Here is a 15,306-nt window from a genome sequence, read left to right as displayed (position 1 = left end):
ATGGGGGCCAACGTGGAGCTGGATGATCTTGCGGGACCTGCTTGTTTGTGATGTGGTCAAGTATGAGATGCCCAAGATGTTGCGATAGCATCTCATTTCCAATGCCTGTATCTTCCTCTGTAGCTCTGCTGTGAGGGTCCATGTCTCGCATGTGTACAGGAAGATGGAGAATACCAATGCATGCAGGAGTCTGATCTTGTATTTCACGGTGATGTTGCTGTCCCTCCATATTTGAGGTTGGATAGTGCAGTCATTGTCTGTGTGGTTCTTGCCAGGACTTCTAGTCTTGATCCTTCATTACTGATGATTGCCCCTAGGTATTTGAACTGTTGCACTGTCTCAAGTTTCTGACCATGGACTGGGATATCTGTTGTGATGGCACCATTGGCATTTGCCATGAGCTTGGTTTTCTCGGCACTTATTTCCATTCCAAACTTTGTGGCGGCTCTGTCAAGATGGCTGACCAGGTTGGCCAGTTCATCCTCTTTTCCTGCAAGTCCATCAATGTCATTAGCAAATCTTAGGTTTGTGGTGTTCTCCCTCCGATGCTGACCATGCCCACATGATCTTCAAGGGCATCACTCATGATCTGTTTCAGGAAGATGTTGAAGAGTGTGGGGGAGAGGAGGCAGCCCTGACGGACTCCTGCAGAAGTATGGAACCACTCCCCGACTGTGGCCTGAGTGAGTACTTGGCGTAAAGCTGATAGATCGTATGTTGAATTTCTTCATGGTGGCCCATAAGGCATCATGTCAGACTCTGTCTCGAATGCCAGGAACCACTAGCTTCAGACGTCCAACCCCAGGACTCAACGACCTTGGGGATCACCGGCCCTCATTCTCAGGGTCCTACAGACCCTCAGCCCTCCGGTACTGGGAGGATAACTGGCCTCTGAACTCAGAACCCTCTGCCTTAAACACCAACCCCACCTACTTCCCCGGACTCGACATTCACAGCCCCTGACCTCTCACACCCCCCCACCCCTGTCCCTAATCCCTAACCTGACCCCCAGCTCATCGTTATCGACATGGTGACCACTGAATGCCCTTGCAAGTGCACAGTACGAACCTTTCTAAGTGAATTACCATGGCAACAGGAATGGGAAAGACTACAGAAAGTAGTGGATGCAATCCAGTCCATTAGAGGTGAAGCCCTCACTACGTGTGTAAGGGACACAGCCACGAGAAAGCAGCACCCATCAAGAATCCCCACCATCCAGCTCTTTTCTCACTGCTGCCACCAGGAAGAAGGTACAGATGTTTTAGTGTATGTATTTGGGTCAGCACCGCCCCCACTTGTCCCATTTAACCTGTTGCAGTACGGTGGATTTTAGGACCCGGGGCAGCTCAAGTTGTGCCACCCGTGGTGTACAGTACAGTACGTACTGTTCTGTATCTGCTCCATTGACGGAAAAAGATCACGGTTGAAAATACTGTAAGGTGGAAATAATGAAGTGATTGGAAAGAGGTGAGACGCATTCGGTCATTGGAAAAGCGTTAGGCTGCAGTCGGTCACCGATCAGAACAATTTTAAAGGATAAAGTGAGAATAATGGAGTATGTAAAAGGCCCTGCCCTGATGAAATTATTACTAAGCATCGTAGTGGTTTAATTATTGAAATACATACTGTACGCTGCTTATGTATTTTTTATGCATACTAAGGTAAAATATATACTATATACCAAGATAAACATTTGACTAACTGACACTTGGAGAGAGGGAGAGAGGGAGCGAGGGAGAGAGGAAGAGAACGGATATTTGCTCAATGTGATTGGTTGGTCGTCAGTCTTTGTTTAGGTGTAGTTTTTTGTCTATAAACTCTATTGCATTTATATTGCTATAAATTCCCGCAAGAAAATGAATCTCAGGTGGCACATGCTTTTTATTGACTTTGATTTGATGTGTCTGTTACCGCAGACTCTCCCCTACCTGTTCATTCAGTGTGTTGATTCCATCCGGCCCCAGTAAGGCGACAGCGGCCGTCACCAGGTCCGTGCGGCCACTGCTCAGCATCTGAAACCCCAGATCCTGTTTCAGCTTCAGCTCCGCCTGCTCGGCATTCAGGCCACGGGAGACGCATAGGGAGCTGGTGATCCTGTGGGAGACGGCAGCCGTCAGGGGAGTGGACACGCAATTCACCGGGCAGACTTTCAATCAGGAAAAGGGCAACACATAGAAAATGCCGCAGGAGCCCAGCAGGTCAGACAGGAACTACAGAGAGCCATTAACAGTCGACGTTTCGGGCCAAGACCCTTCATCAGGACTGGAAAGCCAGGATAAGCAGGCGGGGGGGGGGGTGGGGGGGAGCAGGACCAGCCGGAAGGTGACAGGAGAGACCAGGTGGGTGGGGGGGGGAATGAATTGAGAAGCTAGGAGGTGATAACTGGGAAAAGCAAAGGGCTGAAGGAGAAGGAATCTGACAGGAGAGGAGCGTGGACCAGAGGAGAAAGGGAAGTGGTGGTAGGGGGAGTACCTGGGGGAGGTAATGAGTAGGTGAGAAGAGGGAAGGGGGGAAAGGGGAGAAAGAGGGTAATAAAGGCAAAAAAAAAAATGGAGTTTCAACAGTATCTCCTGTTTCCACCTTTAGCCCTGAACCCTCCTCTTCCCATACACAGAACACACTGCCGGGGTGGGTGTCACAACCACAGATTAGGCAACTGCGCCTTTGAATGTGCACATGGCAGCTAATTGTGTCACTGTGATGGTATTTAACTCCATTCATCCCGCCGTGGTTTTTGCCGAGACTTGGACACAGCAACACTTTGCTGCCTGCACTCCACCTTGCCTGAGAAACTGGACTGTTGAGTCAACTGACTGAAGCCGAGCGATATTCCTTTAATTCTTAGTTGTTCTTTTCAGCTGCAGTGTCGGCTTCGTTTCCCATTTGAGAGTTTTAGTTAACAGCCCTGTTCGGCCTAGTGTTCATTGTTTTCTTTTCCTGTAACGCTATTTGCATTGAAGTCTGTGAACTACCGACTCGTGTCAGTGTCTCCCACTCCGCACTTTGCCCATCTCTGTACTGGCTGACGGTGGGAGTAGAAACTGAACCCTACACTTCACATACACAGAAAGCACTGCCAGGGTGGGAGTAGAGAATTGAACCCGACTCAATTATAATACGATGACTCAGCCTTTTCTCCTTGGAGCGACGGCGGATGAGAGGTGTACAAGACGATGAGAGGCATTGATCGTGTGGATAGTCAGAGGCTTTTTACCCAGGGCTGAGATGGCTATCGTGAGAGGGCAGAGTTTTAAGGTGCTTGGAAGTAGGTACAGAGCAGATGTCAGGGATAAGTTTTGTTTTTTTATGCAGAGAGTAGTGAGTTTGTGGAATGGGCTGCCGGTGACGGTGGTGGAGGTGGATACGATAGGGTCTTTTAAGAGACTTCTGAATAGGCACATGGAGCTCAGAAAAATAGAGGGCTACGGGTAAGCCCAGGTAATTTCTAAAGTAAAATACATGTTCGGCACAGCATTGTGGGCTGAAGGGCCTGTATTGTGCTGTAGGTTTTCTTTGTTTCCATGTTTCTACTCTTCCTGTACACAGAACGAGGAAATGGCTAATGTGAGGGGACTTAATTTTAAAGTGATAGGTGGAAAACATAGAGGGATGTCAGAGGTAAGTGTTTTTTTTATATACTGAGAGGGATTAGTCATGAAACACCCTGCCAGGGATAGTAGTAGAGCAGGGGTTCTCAGCCTGGGGTCCAAGGACATCTCGGTTATTGGTAGGGGACCATGGCATGAAGGAGGTTGGAATCCCTGTGGTAGAGGGATTTTAACAGACTCATGGATGATAGAAAAATGGTCTTACAGCAGGTTAAAGGGTCGGCACAAAACTGTGGGGGGTTGAAGTGTTCTATCTTCTAACAACCACACTTGGAGTAGTGAGTTCATTTCTGGTCGCCTCATTATAGAAGGAAGTGGAAGTTTCGGAGAGGGTGCAGAGGAGATTTACTGGGATGCTGCCTGAGGTAGAGAGCACGTCTTTTGAGGATAGTTTGAGCAAGCTGGGGCTTTTCTCTTTGGAGTGAAGGATGAGAGACAACTTGATAGAGGTGTACAAGATGAGAAGAGGTATAGAGAGAGTGGACAGCCAGAGATTTTTTCCCAGGGTAGAAATCAGTAAAAAAAAGGGGACATAACTTTAAGGTACTTGGAGGGAGGTTTGGGGGTCAGATGTAAAGATGGAAAAAGGGAGTGGTGGGTGTGTGGAACACCCTGCCGGGGGTGGTGACAGAGGCAGATACATTAAAGACATTTAAGAGACTGTTAGATATGCACATGGATATTGGATAACGGAGGGCTGTGTAGCGAGAGGGAGGAGTTAAATTGATCTTAGAGTAGGTTAAACAGTCAACACAACACTATGGGCCTGAGGGTCTGGGCCTGGACTGTTGTATGCATGTTCCTTAAGTGCAAACTGAGTACAATTCTTCCAGGGAATGAAGGTTAATGATGGGCTTTCATGAAAAGCAGAAATTCACTACACAGGAACATCAGTGTTGCTCAGGCAAGTAAATTGTGGGTCAGGAAAATATTGATTTAAATGGATTCCGCTCGGTATCAATGGCACCCAACTAGTGCAGTGTAATACACTTGCGAATTCACTGAGCAACGTGACTGAATGGCCACGCTATAGAGTTCCGATGAAGGGTCTCAGCACGGAAACCCTGATCCTGTCCCCCACCCCCAGCTGGGTCAGCAAGTCTTCATGCAACTTCTTCACATCTCAGTCCTTCACAGACCCTTCACGGCTGTGTTTTTAAAAACACCAGTAGTGTGTTCACCTCTTCACCCTGTGTTTTTAAAAATGCTAACAATCCGTTCACCTCCACAGATCATTCACTTTTTAATCTCCACATCTTTATAAACTTGGCCGACCATCTTTCAAAGCACTTTTAAAATTTAGAGATGCAGCACGCTAGCGGGCTCTTCCGGCCTAACCAGCCTGCACTGCCCCATTACACCCATGTGAATGATGAGCCAACTAACCTATGAGCTGAACCTGGGGCGCTGATGCTCTTATAGCATTACTAACGTTAGTGCTACTAACCCGTATGCCTTCGGAATTTGGGAGGAAACCGGAGCCCCCCAGAAAATGTGCAAACTCCTTACAGACAGCGGCAGGAATCGAACTCTCGATCGCTTGCGCCGTAAGAGCGTTTCTCTAAACCACTGCACGGCTGTGCCGTCTCAAAGTAATGACGCTGAAGAACTGTATTCCCCAACAGGCAGAAAAGATGTTATGGCATTGGAGGGGGAGGTTCGTGAGAATGATTGCAGGAATAAAAGGGTTAATGTGTGAGGAACATTCGCTGGCTCAGGGCCTGCACTTGCTGGAGTCCGGGAGAATGAGGAAGGACCAATGGACAGCTATGTGTGGAGCCGAAAGAGATGGGGAGATTCTAAACAATTTCTTTTCTTAGGTATTCACTAAGGAGAAGGATATTGAATTGTGTAAGGCAAGGGAAACAAGTAGGGAAGTTATGGAAACTATGATGATTAAAGAGGAGTAAGTACTGGCGCTTTTAAGGAATATAAAAGTGGATAAATCTCTGGGTCCTGATAGGATATTCCCTAGGACCTTGAGGGAAGTTAGTGTAGAAATACAAAGGGCTCTGACAGAAATACTTCAAATGTCATTAGAAACGGGGATGGTGCCCGAGGATTGGTGTATTGCTCATGTGGTTCCATTGTTTTAAAAGGGTTCTAAGAGTAAACCTAGCAATTATAGGCCTGTCAGTTTGACATCAGTGGTGGGTAAATTAATGGAAAGTATTCTTAGAGATGGTATATATAATTATCTGGATAGACAGGGTCTGATTAGGAACAGTCAGCATGGATTTGTGCGTGGAAGGTCATGTTTGACAAATCTTATTGAATTTTTTAAAGAGGTTACAAGGAAAGTTGATGAGGGTAAAGCAGTGGATGTTATCTATATGGACTTCAGTAAGGCCTTTGACAAGGTCCCGCACGGAAAGTTAGTTAGGAAGGTTCAATCGTTAGGTATTAATATTGAAGTAGTAAAATGGATTCAACAGTGGCTGGATGGGATATGTGAGAGAGTAGTGGTGGATAACTGTTTGTCAGGTTGGAGGCCAGTGACTAGTGGTGTGCCTCAGGGATCTGTACTGGGTCCAATATTGTTTGTCATATACATTAATGATCTAGTTGATGGGGTGGTAAATTGGATTAGTAAGTATGCAGATGATACTAAGGTAGGTGGCATTGTGGATAATGAAGTAGGTTTTCAAAGTTTGCAGAGAGACTTAGGCCAGTTAGAAGAGTGGGCTGAACGATGGCAGATGGAGTTTAATGCTGATAAATGTGAGGTGCTACTTTTTGGTAGGAATAATCCAAATAGGACATACATGGTAAATGGTAGGGCATTGAAGAAATCAGTAGAACAGAGTGATCTAGGAATAATGGTGCATAGTTCCCTGAAGGTGGAATCTCATGTGGATAGGGTGGTGAAGAAAGGTTTTGTTATGCTGGCCTTTATAAATCAGAGCATTGAGTATAGGAGTTGGGATGTAATGTTAAAATTGTACAAGGCATTGGTAAGGCCGAATTTGGAGTACAGTTCTGGTCACCGAATTATAGGAAAGATGTCAACAAAATAGAGAGAGTACAGAGAAGATTTACTAGAATGTTACCTGGGTTTCAGCATCTAAGTTACAGAGAAAGGTTGAACAAGTTAGGTCTTTATTCTTTGGAGCGTAGAAAGTTGAGGAGGGACTTGATAGAGGTATTTAAAATTATGAGGGGGATAGATAGAGTTGATGTAGATAGGCTTTTTCCATTGAGAGTAGGGGAGATTCAAACAAGAGGACATGAGTTGAGAGTTAAGGGGCAAAAGTTTAGGGGGAACTTCTTTACTCAGAGTGGTAGCTGTGTGGAACGAACTTCCAGTAGAAGTGGTAGACGCAGGTTTGGTATTGTCATTTAAAAAAAAATTGGACAGGTATATGGACAGGAAAGGAATGCAGGCTGAGTGCGGGCCAGTGGGATAAGGTGAGAGTAAGCGTTCAGCATGGACTAGAGGGGCCAAGATGGCCTGTTTCTGTGCTGTAATTGTTATACGGTTATATGGATCTCATCAAAACGTTTCAAATATTGGAAAGCTGAGATAGGGTGGATGTGGAGAGGATGCTTCCGATTGGAGGAGAGCCTCAGAACAGAAGTGATCTCATTTAGAATGGAGATGAGAGGCAATTTCTTTAGCCACTGGGTGGTGAGTCTGTGGAATTCTTCGTCACGGATGTGGAGGCCAAGTCATCGGGTATATTTAAATTGGTTCTTTGGTTCTTCATTAGTCAGAGCCTCCTGGGATACGGGGAGAAGGCAGGAGAATAGTATTGAAAGGGATAATAAATCAGCCATGATGGAATGGCGGAGTAGACACAATGGGCTGAATAGCCTAATTCTGCTCCTATGTCATAAGGTCTGATGGTTGAAGGCCGAGGAGGAACAGAAAGCCAGTGCTGACCTGAGTTGCCGTGGCTCACAGTCGACACCCGGTAACAGTAACCTGGCAGCCTGTCGAACATCAACACTGTCCACTGTCAAGCTGCTCCTGTACTCCGCATGAGCGACACAAACCCTGATCCACTCGACCATTGGCGGCAGAACCTCGTACAGCCTGCGGAGGACAAAAGGGAGCAGACGTGATTATAACATGGACACAAAAGGCGAGAAGGAAGCAGCTAATCTTCACACATGGATCGGCAATCCCTGAATAAGAAACATATTCTGTTTCTACAAAGGTCCCAAAGTAAATTTATTCTTCAATAACACAATCTATAAAAGTCAGGTTTATTTATCAGACACTCATTGAAAGACAGAGCACATCAACGATGATCAAATGTGATGGGAAAAGGCTAGAAAACGGGATTCAGAGAGATAATAAATTTGGCGTGACTGAATCGTGGAGCAGATGCATTGTGTCAAATGGCCTAATTCTGCTCCTATGTCTTATGGAGATGTGCCATCCACATATTCGACCAGCATAATATGAGGACGTGGTGCAGGAAGCCCACAAGTGTCACCACGCTGCCACCACCAACATAGCCTACCAACAACTTACGAACCCGAACCCGCATATCTTTGGACTGTGGGAGGAAACCAGAACACATGGACAAAACCCAGAGTCACAGGGAGAAAGCTCAAACTCCCGACAGACAACAGTGAGTATTGAACACCGACCGATCACTGACGGTGAAAAGTGATGCACTGAGCTACACCACCTTCCACTGTCCACACCACCAACCTTCCACACTGTCCACAACACCACCAACCTTCCAAACTGTCCACAACACCACCAACCTTCCAAACTGTCCACACCACCAACCTTCTACACTGTCCACAACACCACCAACCTTCCAAACTGTCCACACCACCAACCTTCTACACTGTCCACAACACCACCAACCTTCCAAACTGTCCACACCACCAACCTTCTACACTGTCCACAACACCACCAACCTTCCAAACTGTCCACACCACCAACCTTCTACACTGTCCACAACACCACCAACCTTCCAAACTGTCCACACCACCAACCTTCCACACTGTCCACAGCACCACCAACCTTCCACACTGTCCTCAACACCACCAACCTTCCACACTGTCCACAACACCACCAACCTTCCACACTGTCCTCAACACCACCAACCTTCCACACTGTCCACAACACCAACCTACCACACTGTCCACACCACCACCAACCTTCCACACTGTCCACAACACCACCAACCTTCCACACTGTCCTCAACACCACCAACCTTCCACACTGTCCACAACACCACCAACCTTCCACACTGTCCACAACACCACCAACCTTCCACACTGTCCACACCACCAACCTTCCACACTGTCCACACCACCAACCTTCCACACTGTCCTCACCACCACCAACCTTCCACACTGTCCTCACCACCACCAACCTTCCACACTGTCCTCACCACCACCAACCTTCCACACTGTCCTCACCACCACCAACCTTCCACACTGTCCACAACACCACCAACCTTCCACACTGTCCTCCACACCACCAACCTTCCACACTGTCCTCAACACCACCAACCTTCCACACTGTCCACAACACCACCAACCTTCCACACTGTCCACACCACCAACCTTCCACACTGTCCACAACACCACCAACCTTCCACACTGTCCTCAACACCACCAACCTTTTACACTGTCCTCCACACCACCAACCTTCCACACTGTCCACAACACCACCAACCTTCCACACTGTCCTCAACACCACCAACCTTTTACACTGTCCACAACACCACCAACCTTCCACACTGTCCTCAACACCACCAACCTTTTACACTGTCCTCAACACCACCAACCTTTTACACTGTCCACAACACCACCAACCTTCCACACTGTCCACAACACCACCAACCTTCCACACTGTCCACACCACCAACCTTCTACACTGTCCTCACCACCACCAACCTTCCACACTGTCCACACCACCAACCTTCCACACTGTCCACAACACCACCAACCTTCCACACTGTCCACACCACCAACCTTCCACACTGTCCTCCACACCACCAACCTTCTACACTGTCCTCAACACCACCAACCTTCCACACTGTCCTCCACACCACCAACCTTCCACACTGTCCACAACACCACCAACCTTCCACACTGTCCACAACACCACCAACCTTCCACACTGTCCACACCACCAACCTTCCACACTGTCCTCAACACCACCAACCTTCCACACTGTCCTCAACACCACCAACCTTCCACACTGTCCACAACACCACCAACCTTCCACACTGTCCTCAACACCACCAACCTTCCACACTGTCCTCACCACCAACCTTCCACACTGTCCACAACACCACCAACCTTCCACACTGTCCACAACACCACCAACCTTCCACACTGTCCACAACACCACCAACCTTCCACACTGTCCACAACACCACCAACCTTCCACACTGTCCACAACACCACCAACCTTCCACACTGTCCTCAACACCAACTTTCCACACTGTCCACAACACCACCAACCTTCCACACTGTCCACAACACCACCAACCTTCCACACTGTCCACAACACCACCAACCTTCCACACTGTCCACAACACCACCAACCTTCCAAACTGTCCTCAACACCACCAACCTTCCACACTGTCCACACCACCAACCTTCCACACTGTCCACAACACCACCAACCTTCCACACTGTCCTCCACACCACCAACCTTCCACACTGTCCACACCACCAACCTTCCACACTGTCCACAACACCACCAACCTTCCAAACTGTCCTCAACACCACCAACCTTCCACACTGTCCACACCACCAACCTTCCACACTGTCCTCAACACCACCAACCTTCCACACTGTCCACAACACCACCAACCTTCCACACTGTCCTCCACACCACCAACCTTCCACACTGTCCTCAACACCACCAACCTTCCACACTGTCCTCCACACCACCAACCTTCCACACTGTCCACAACACCACCAACCTTCCACACTGTCCTCCACACCACCAACCTTCCACACTGTCCTCAACACCACCAACCTTCTACACTGTCCTCAACACCACCAACCTTTTACACTGTCCTCCACACCACCAACCTTCTACACTGTCCACAACACCACCAACCTTCTACACTGTCCTCAACACCACCAACCTTTTACACTGTCCTCCACACCACCAACCTTCCACACTGTCCACAACACCACCAACCTTCCACACTGTCCTCAACACCACCAACCTTCTACACTGTCCTCAACACCACCAACCTTTTACACTGTCCTCAACACCACCAACCTTCCACACTGTCCTCAACACCACCAACCTTCCACACTGTCCACAACACCACCGACCTTCCACACTGTCCACAACACCACCGACCTTCCACACTGTCCACAACACCACCAACCTTCCACACTGTCCACAACACCACCGACCTTCCACACTGTCCACAACACCACCAACCTTCCACACTGTCCACAACACCACCAACCTTCCACACTGTCCACACCACCAACCTTCCACACTGTCCACAACACCACCAACCTTCCACACTGTCCACACCACCAACCTTCCACACTGTCCTCCACACCACCAACCTTCTACACTGTCCTCCACACCACCAACCTTCCACACTGTCCACAACACCACCAACCTTCCACACTGTCCACAACACCACCAACCTTCCACACTGTCCTCAACACCACCAACCTTTTACACTGTCCTCACCACCAACCTTCCACACTGTCCTCCACACCACCAACCTTCTACACTGTCCTCACCACCAAACTTCCACACTGTCCACACCACCAACCTTCCACACTGTCCACACCACCAACCTTCCACACTGTCCTCAACACCACCAACCTTCCACACTGTCCACACCACCAACCTTCCACACTGTCCACACCACCAACCTTCCACACTGTCCACAACACCACCAACCTTCCACACTGTCCACAACACCACCAACCTTCCACACTGTCCACAACACCACCAACCTTCTACACTGTCCACAACACCACCAACCTTCTACACTGTCCTCAACACCACCAACCTTCCACACTGTCCACAACACCACCAACCTTCTACACTGTCCACAACACCACCAACCTTCTACACTGTCCTCAACACCACCAACCTTCCACACTGTCCACAACACCACCAACCTTCCACACCGTCCACAACACCACCAACCTTCCACACTGTCCTCAACACCACCAACCTTCCACACTGTCCACAACACCACCAACCTTCCACACTGTCCTCACCACCAACCTTCCACACTGTCCTCAACACCACCAACCTTCCACACTGTCCACACCACCAACCTTCCACACTGTCCACAACACCACCAACCTTCCACACTGTCCTCAACACCACCAACCTTCCACACTGTCCACAACACCACCAACCTTCCACACTGTCCTCACCACCAACCTTCCACACTGTCCTCAACACCACCAACTTTCCACACTGTCCACAACACCACCAACCTTCCACACTTTCCACACCACCACCAGCCTTCCACACTGTCCTCAACACCAACCTTCCACACTGTCCTCCACACCACCAACCTTCTACACTGTCCTCACCACCAAACTTCCACACTGTCCACAACACCACCAACCTTTTACACTGTCCTCACCACCAACCTTCCACACTGTCCTCCACACCACCAACCTTCTACACTGTCCTCACCACCAAACTTCCACACTGTCCACAACACCACCAACCTTTTACACTGTCCTCACCACCAACCTTCCACACTGTCCTCCACACCACCAACCTTCTACACTGTCCTCACCACCAAACTTCCACACTGTCCACACCACCAACCTTCCACACTTTCCACAACACCACCAACCTTCCACACTGTCCACAACACCACCAACCTTCCACACTGTCCACACCAACCTTCCACACTGTCCTCAACACCACCAACCTTCCACACTGTCCACACCACCAACCTTCCACACTGTCCTCAACACCACCAACCTTCGAAACTGTCCACACCACCAACCTTCTACACTGTCCTCAACACCACCAACCTTCCACACTGTCCTCAACACCACCAACCTTCCACACTGTCCACAACACCACCAACCTTCCACACTGTCCTCAACACCACCAACCTTCCACACTGTCCACAACACCACCAACCTTCCACACTTTCCACACCACCACCAACCTTCTACACTGTCCTCACCACCAACCTTCCACACTTTCCACACCACCACCAACCTTCTACACTGTCCTCACCACCAACCTTCCACACTTTCCACACCACCACCAACCTTCTACACTGTCCACAACACCACCAACCTTCCACACTGTCCACACCACCACCAACCTTCCACACTGTCCTCAACACCACCAGCCTTCTACACTGTCCACAACACCACCAGCCTTCTACACTGTCCACAACACCACCAACCTTCCACACTGTCCACACCACCAACCTTCCACACTGTCCACAACACCACCAACCTTCCACACTGTCCACACCACCAACCTTCCACACTGTCCTCCACACCACCAACCTTCCACACTGTCCACAACACCACCAACCTTCCACACTGTCCTCCACACCACCAACCTTCCACACTGTCCTCAACACCACCAACCTTCTACACTGTCCTCAACACCACCAACCTTTTACACTGTCCTCCACACCACCAACCTTCTACACTGTCCACAACACCACCAACCTTCTACACTGTCCTCAACACCACCAACCTTTTACACTGTCCTCCACACCACCAACCTTCCACACTGTCCACAACACCACCAACCTTCCACACTGTCCTCAACACCACCAACCTTCTACACTGTCCTCAACACCACCAACCTTTTACACTGTCCTCAACACCACCAACCTTCCACACTGTCCTCAACACCACCAACCTTCCACACTGTCCACAACACCACCGACCTTCCACACTGTCCACAACACCACCGACCTTCCACACTGTCCACAACACCACCAACCTTCCACACTGTCCACAACACCACCGACCTTCCACACTGTCCACAACACCACCAACCTTCCACACTGTCCACAACACCACCAACCTTCCACACTGTCCACAACACCACCAACCTTCCACACTGTCCACACCACCAACCTTCCACACTGTCCACAACACCACCAACCTTCCACACTGTCCACACCACCAACCTTCCACACTGTCCTCCACACCACCAACCTTCTACACTGTCCTCCACACCACCAACCTTCCACACTGTCCACAACACCACCAACCTTCCACACTGTCCACAACACCACCAACCTTCCACACTGTCCTCAACACCACCAACCTTTTACACTGTCCTCACCACCAACCTTCCACACTGTCCTCCACACCACCAACCTTCTACACTGTCCTCACCACCAAACTTCCACACTGTCCACACCACCAACCTTCCACACTGTCCACACCACCAACCTTCCACACTGTCCTCAACACCACCAACCTTCCACACTGTCCACACCACCAACCTTCCACACTGTCCACACCACCAACCTTCCACACTGTCCACAACACCACCAACCTTCCACACTGTCCACAACACCACCAACCTTCCACACTGTCCACAACACCACCAACCTTCTACACTGTCCACAACACCACCAACCTTCTACACTGTCCTCAACACCACCAACCTTCCACACTGTCCACAACACCACCAACCTTCTACACTGTCCACAACACCACCAACCTTCTACACTGTCCTCAACACCACCAACCTTCCACACTGTCCACAACACCACCAACCTTCCACACCGTCCACAACACCACCAACCTTCCACACTGTCCTCAACACCACCAACCTTCCACACTGTCCACAACACCACCAACCTTCCACACTGTCCTCACCACCAACCTTCCACACTGTCCTCAACACCACCAACCTTCCACACTGTCCACACCACCAACCTTCCACACTGTCCACAACACCACCAACCTTCCACACTGTCCTCAACACCACCAACCTTCCACACTGTCCACAACACCACCAACCTTCCACACTGTCCTCACCACCAACCTTCCACACTGTCCTCAACACCACCAACTTTCCACACTGTCCACAACACCACCAACCTTCCACACTTTCCACACCACCACCAGCCTTCCACACTGTCCTCAACACCAACCTTCCACACTGTCCTCCACACCACCAACCTTCTACACTGTCCTCACCACCAAACTTCCACACTGTCCACAACACCACCAACCTTCTACACTGTCCTCACCACCAAACTTCCACACTGTCCACACCACCAACCTTCCACACTTTCCACAACACCACCAACCTTCTACACTGTCCTCACCACCAAACTTCCACACTGTCCACAACACCACCAACCTTTTACACTGTCCTCACCACCAACCTTCCACACTGTCCTCCACACCACCAACCTTCTACACTGTCCTCACCACCAAACTTCCACACTGTCCACACCACCAACCTTCCACACTTTCCACAACACCACCAACCTTCCACACTGTCCACAACACCACCAACCTTCCACACTGTCCACACCAACCTTCCACACTGTCCTCAACACCACCAACCTTCCACACTGTCCACACCACCAACCTTCCACACTGTCCTCAACACCACCAACCTTCGAAACTGTCCACACCACCAACCTTCTACACTGTCCTCAACACCACCAACCTTCCACACTGTCCTCAACACCACCAACCTTCCACACTGTCCACAACACCACCAACCTTCCACACTGTCCTCAACACCACCAACCTTCCACACTGT

The 15,306-nt window shown here is 49.6% G+C and overlaps 1 protein-coding gene across 1 annotated transcript in view; it reads right to left on the bottom strand.

The window, feature by feature from the left end:
- LOC132395751 (ankyrin repeat and BTB/POZ domain-containing protein 3-like) overlaps positions 1–15,306 on the bottom strand; it is a 75,172-nt gene that overhangs the window by 46,697 nt on the left and 13,169 nt on the right. The window contains exons 4-5 of the mRNA XM_059972730.1: positions 7,492–7,644; positions 1,929–2,094 (exon numbers count right to left, since the gene is read on the bottom strand). Coding sequence (XP_059828713.1) covers positions 1,929–2,094; positions 7,492–7,644 — 319 coding nt within the window. The remainder of the gene's footprint in view (positions 1–1,928; positions 2,095–7,491; positions 7,645–15,306) is intronic.

The sequence above is a fragment of the Hypanus sabinus genome, chromosome 6, assembly GCF_030144855.1.
Source record: "Hypanus sabinus isolate sHypSab1 chromosome 6, sHypSab1.hap1, whole genome shotgun sequence".
Classification (NCBI taxonomy): Eukaryota; Metazoa; Chordata; class Chondrichthyes; order Myliobatiformes; family Dasyatidae; genus Hypanus; species Hypanus sabinus.
Note: the sequence above shows the minus strand (reverse complement) of the source record. Positions and strands in the feature narration are given on the sequence as shown.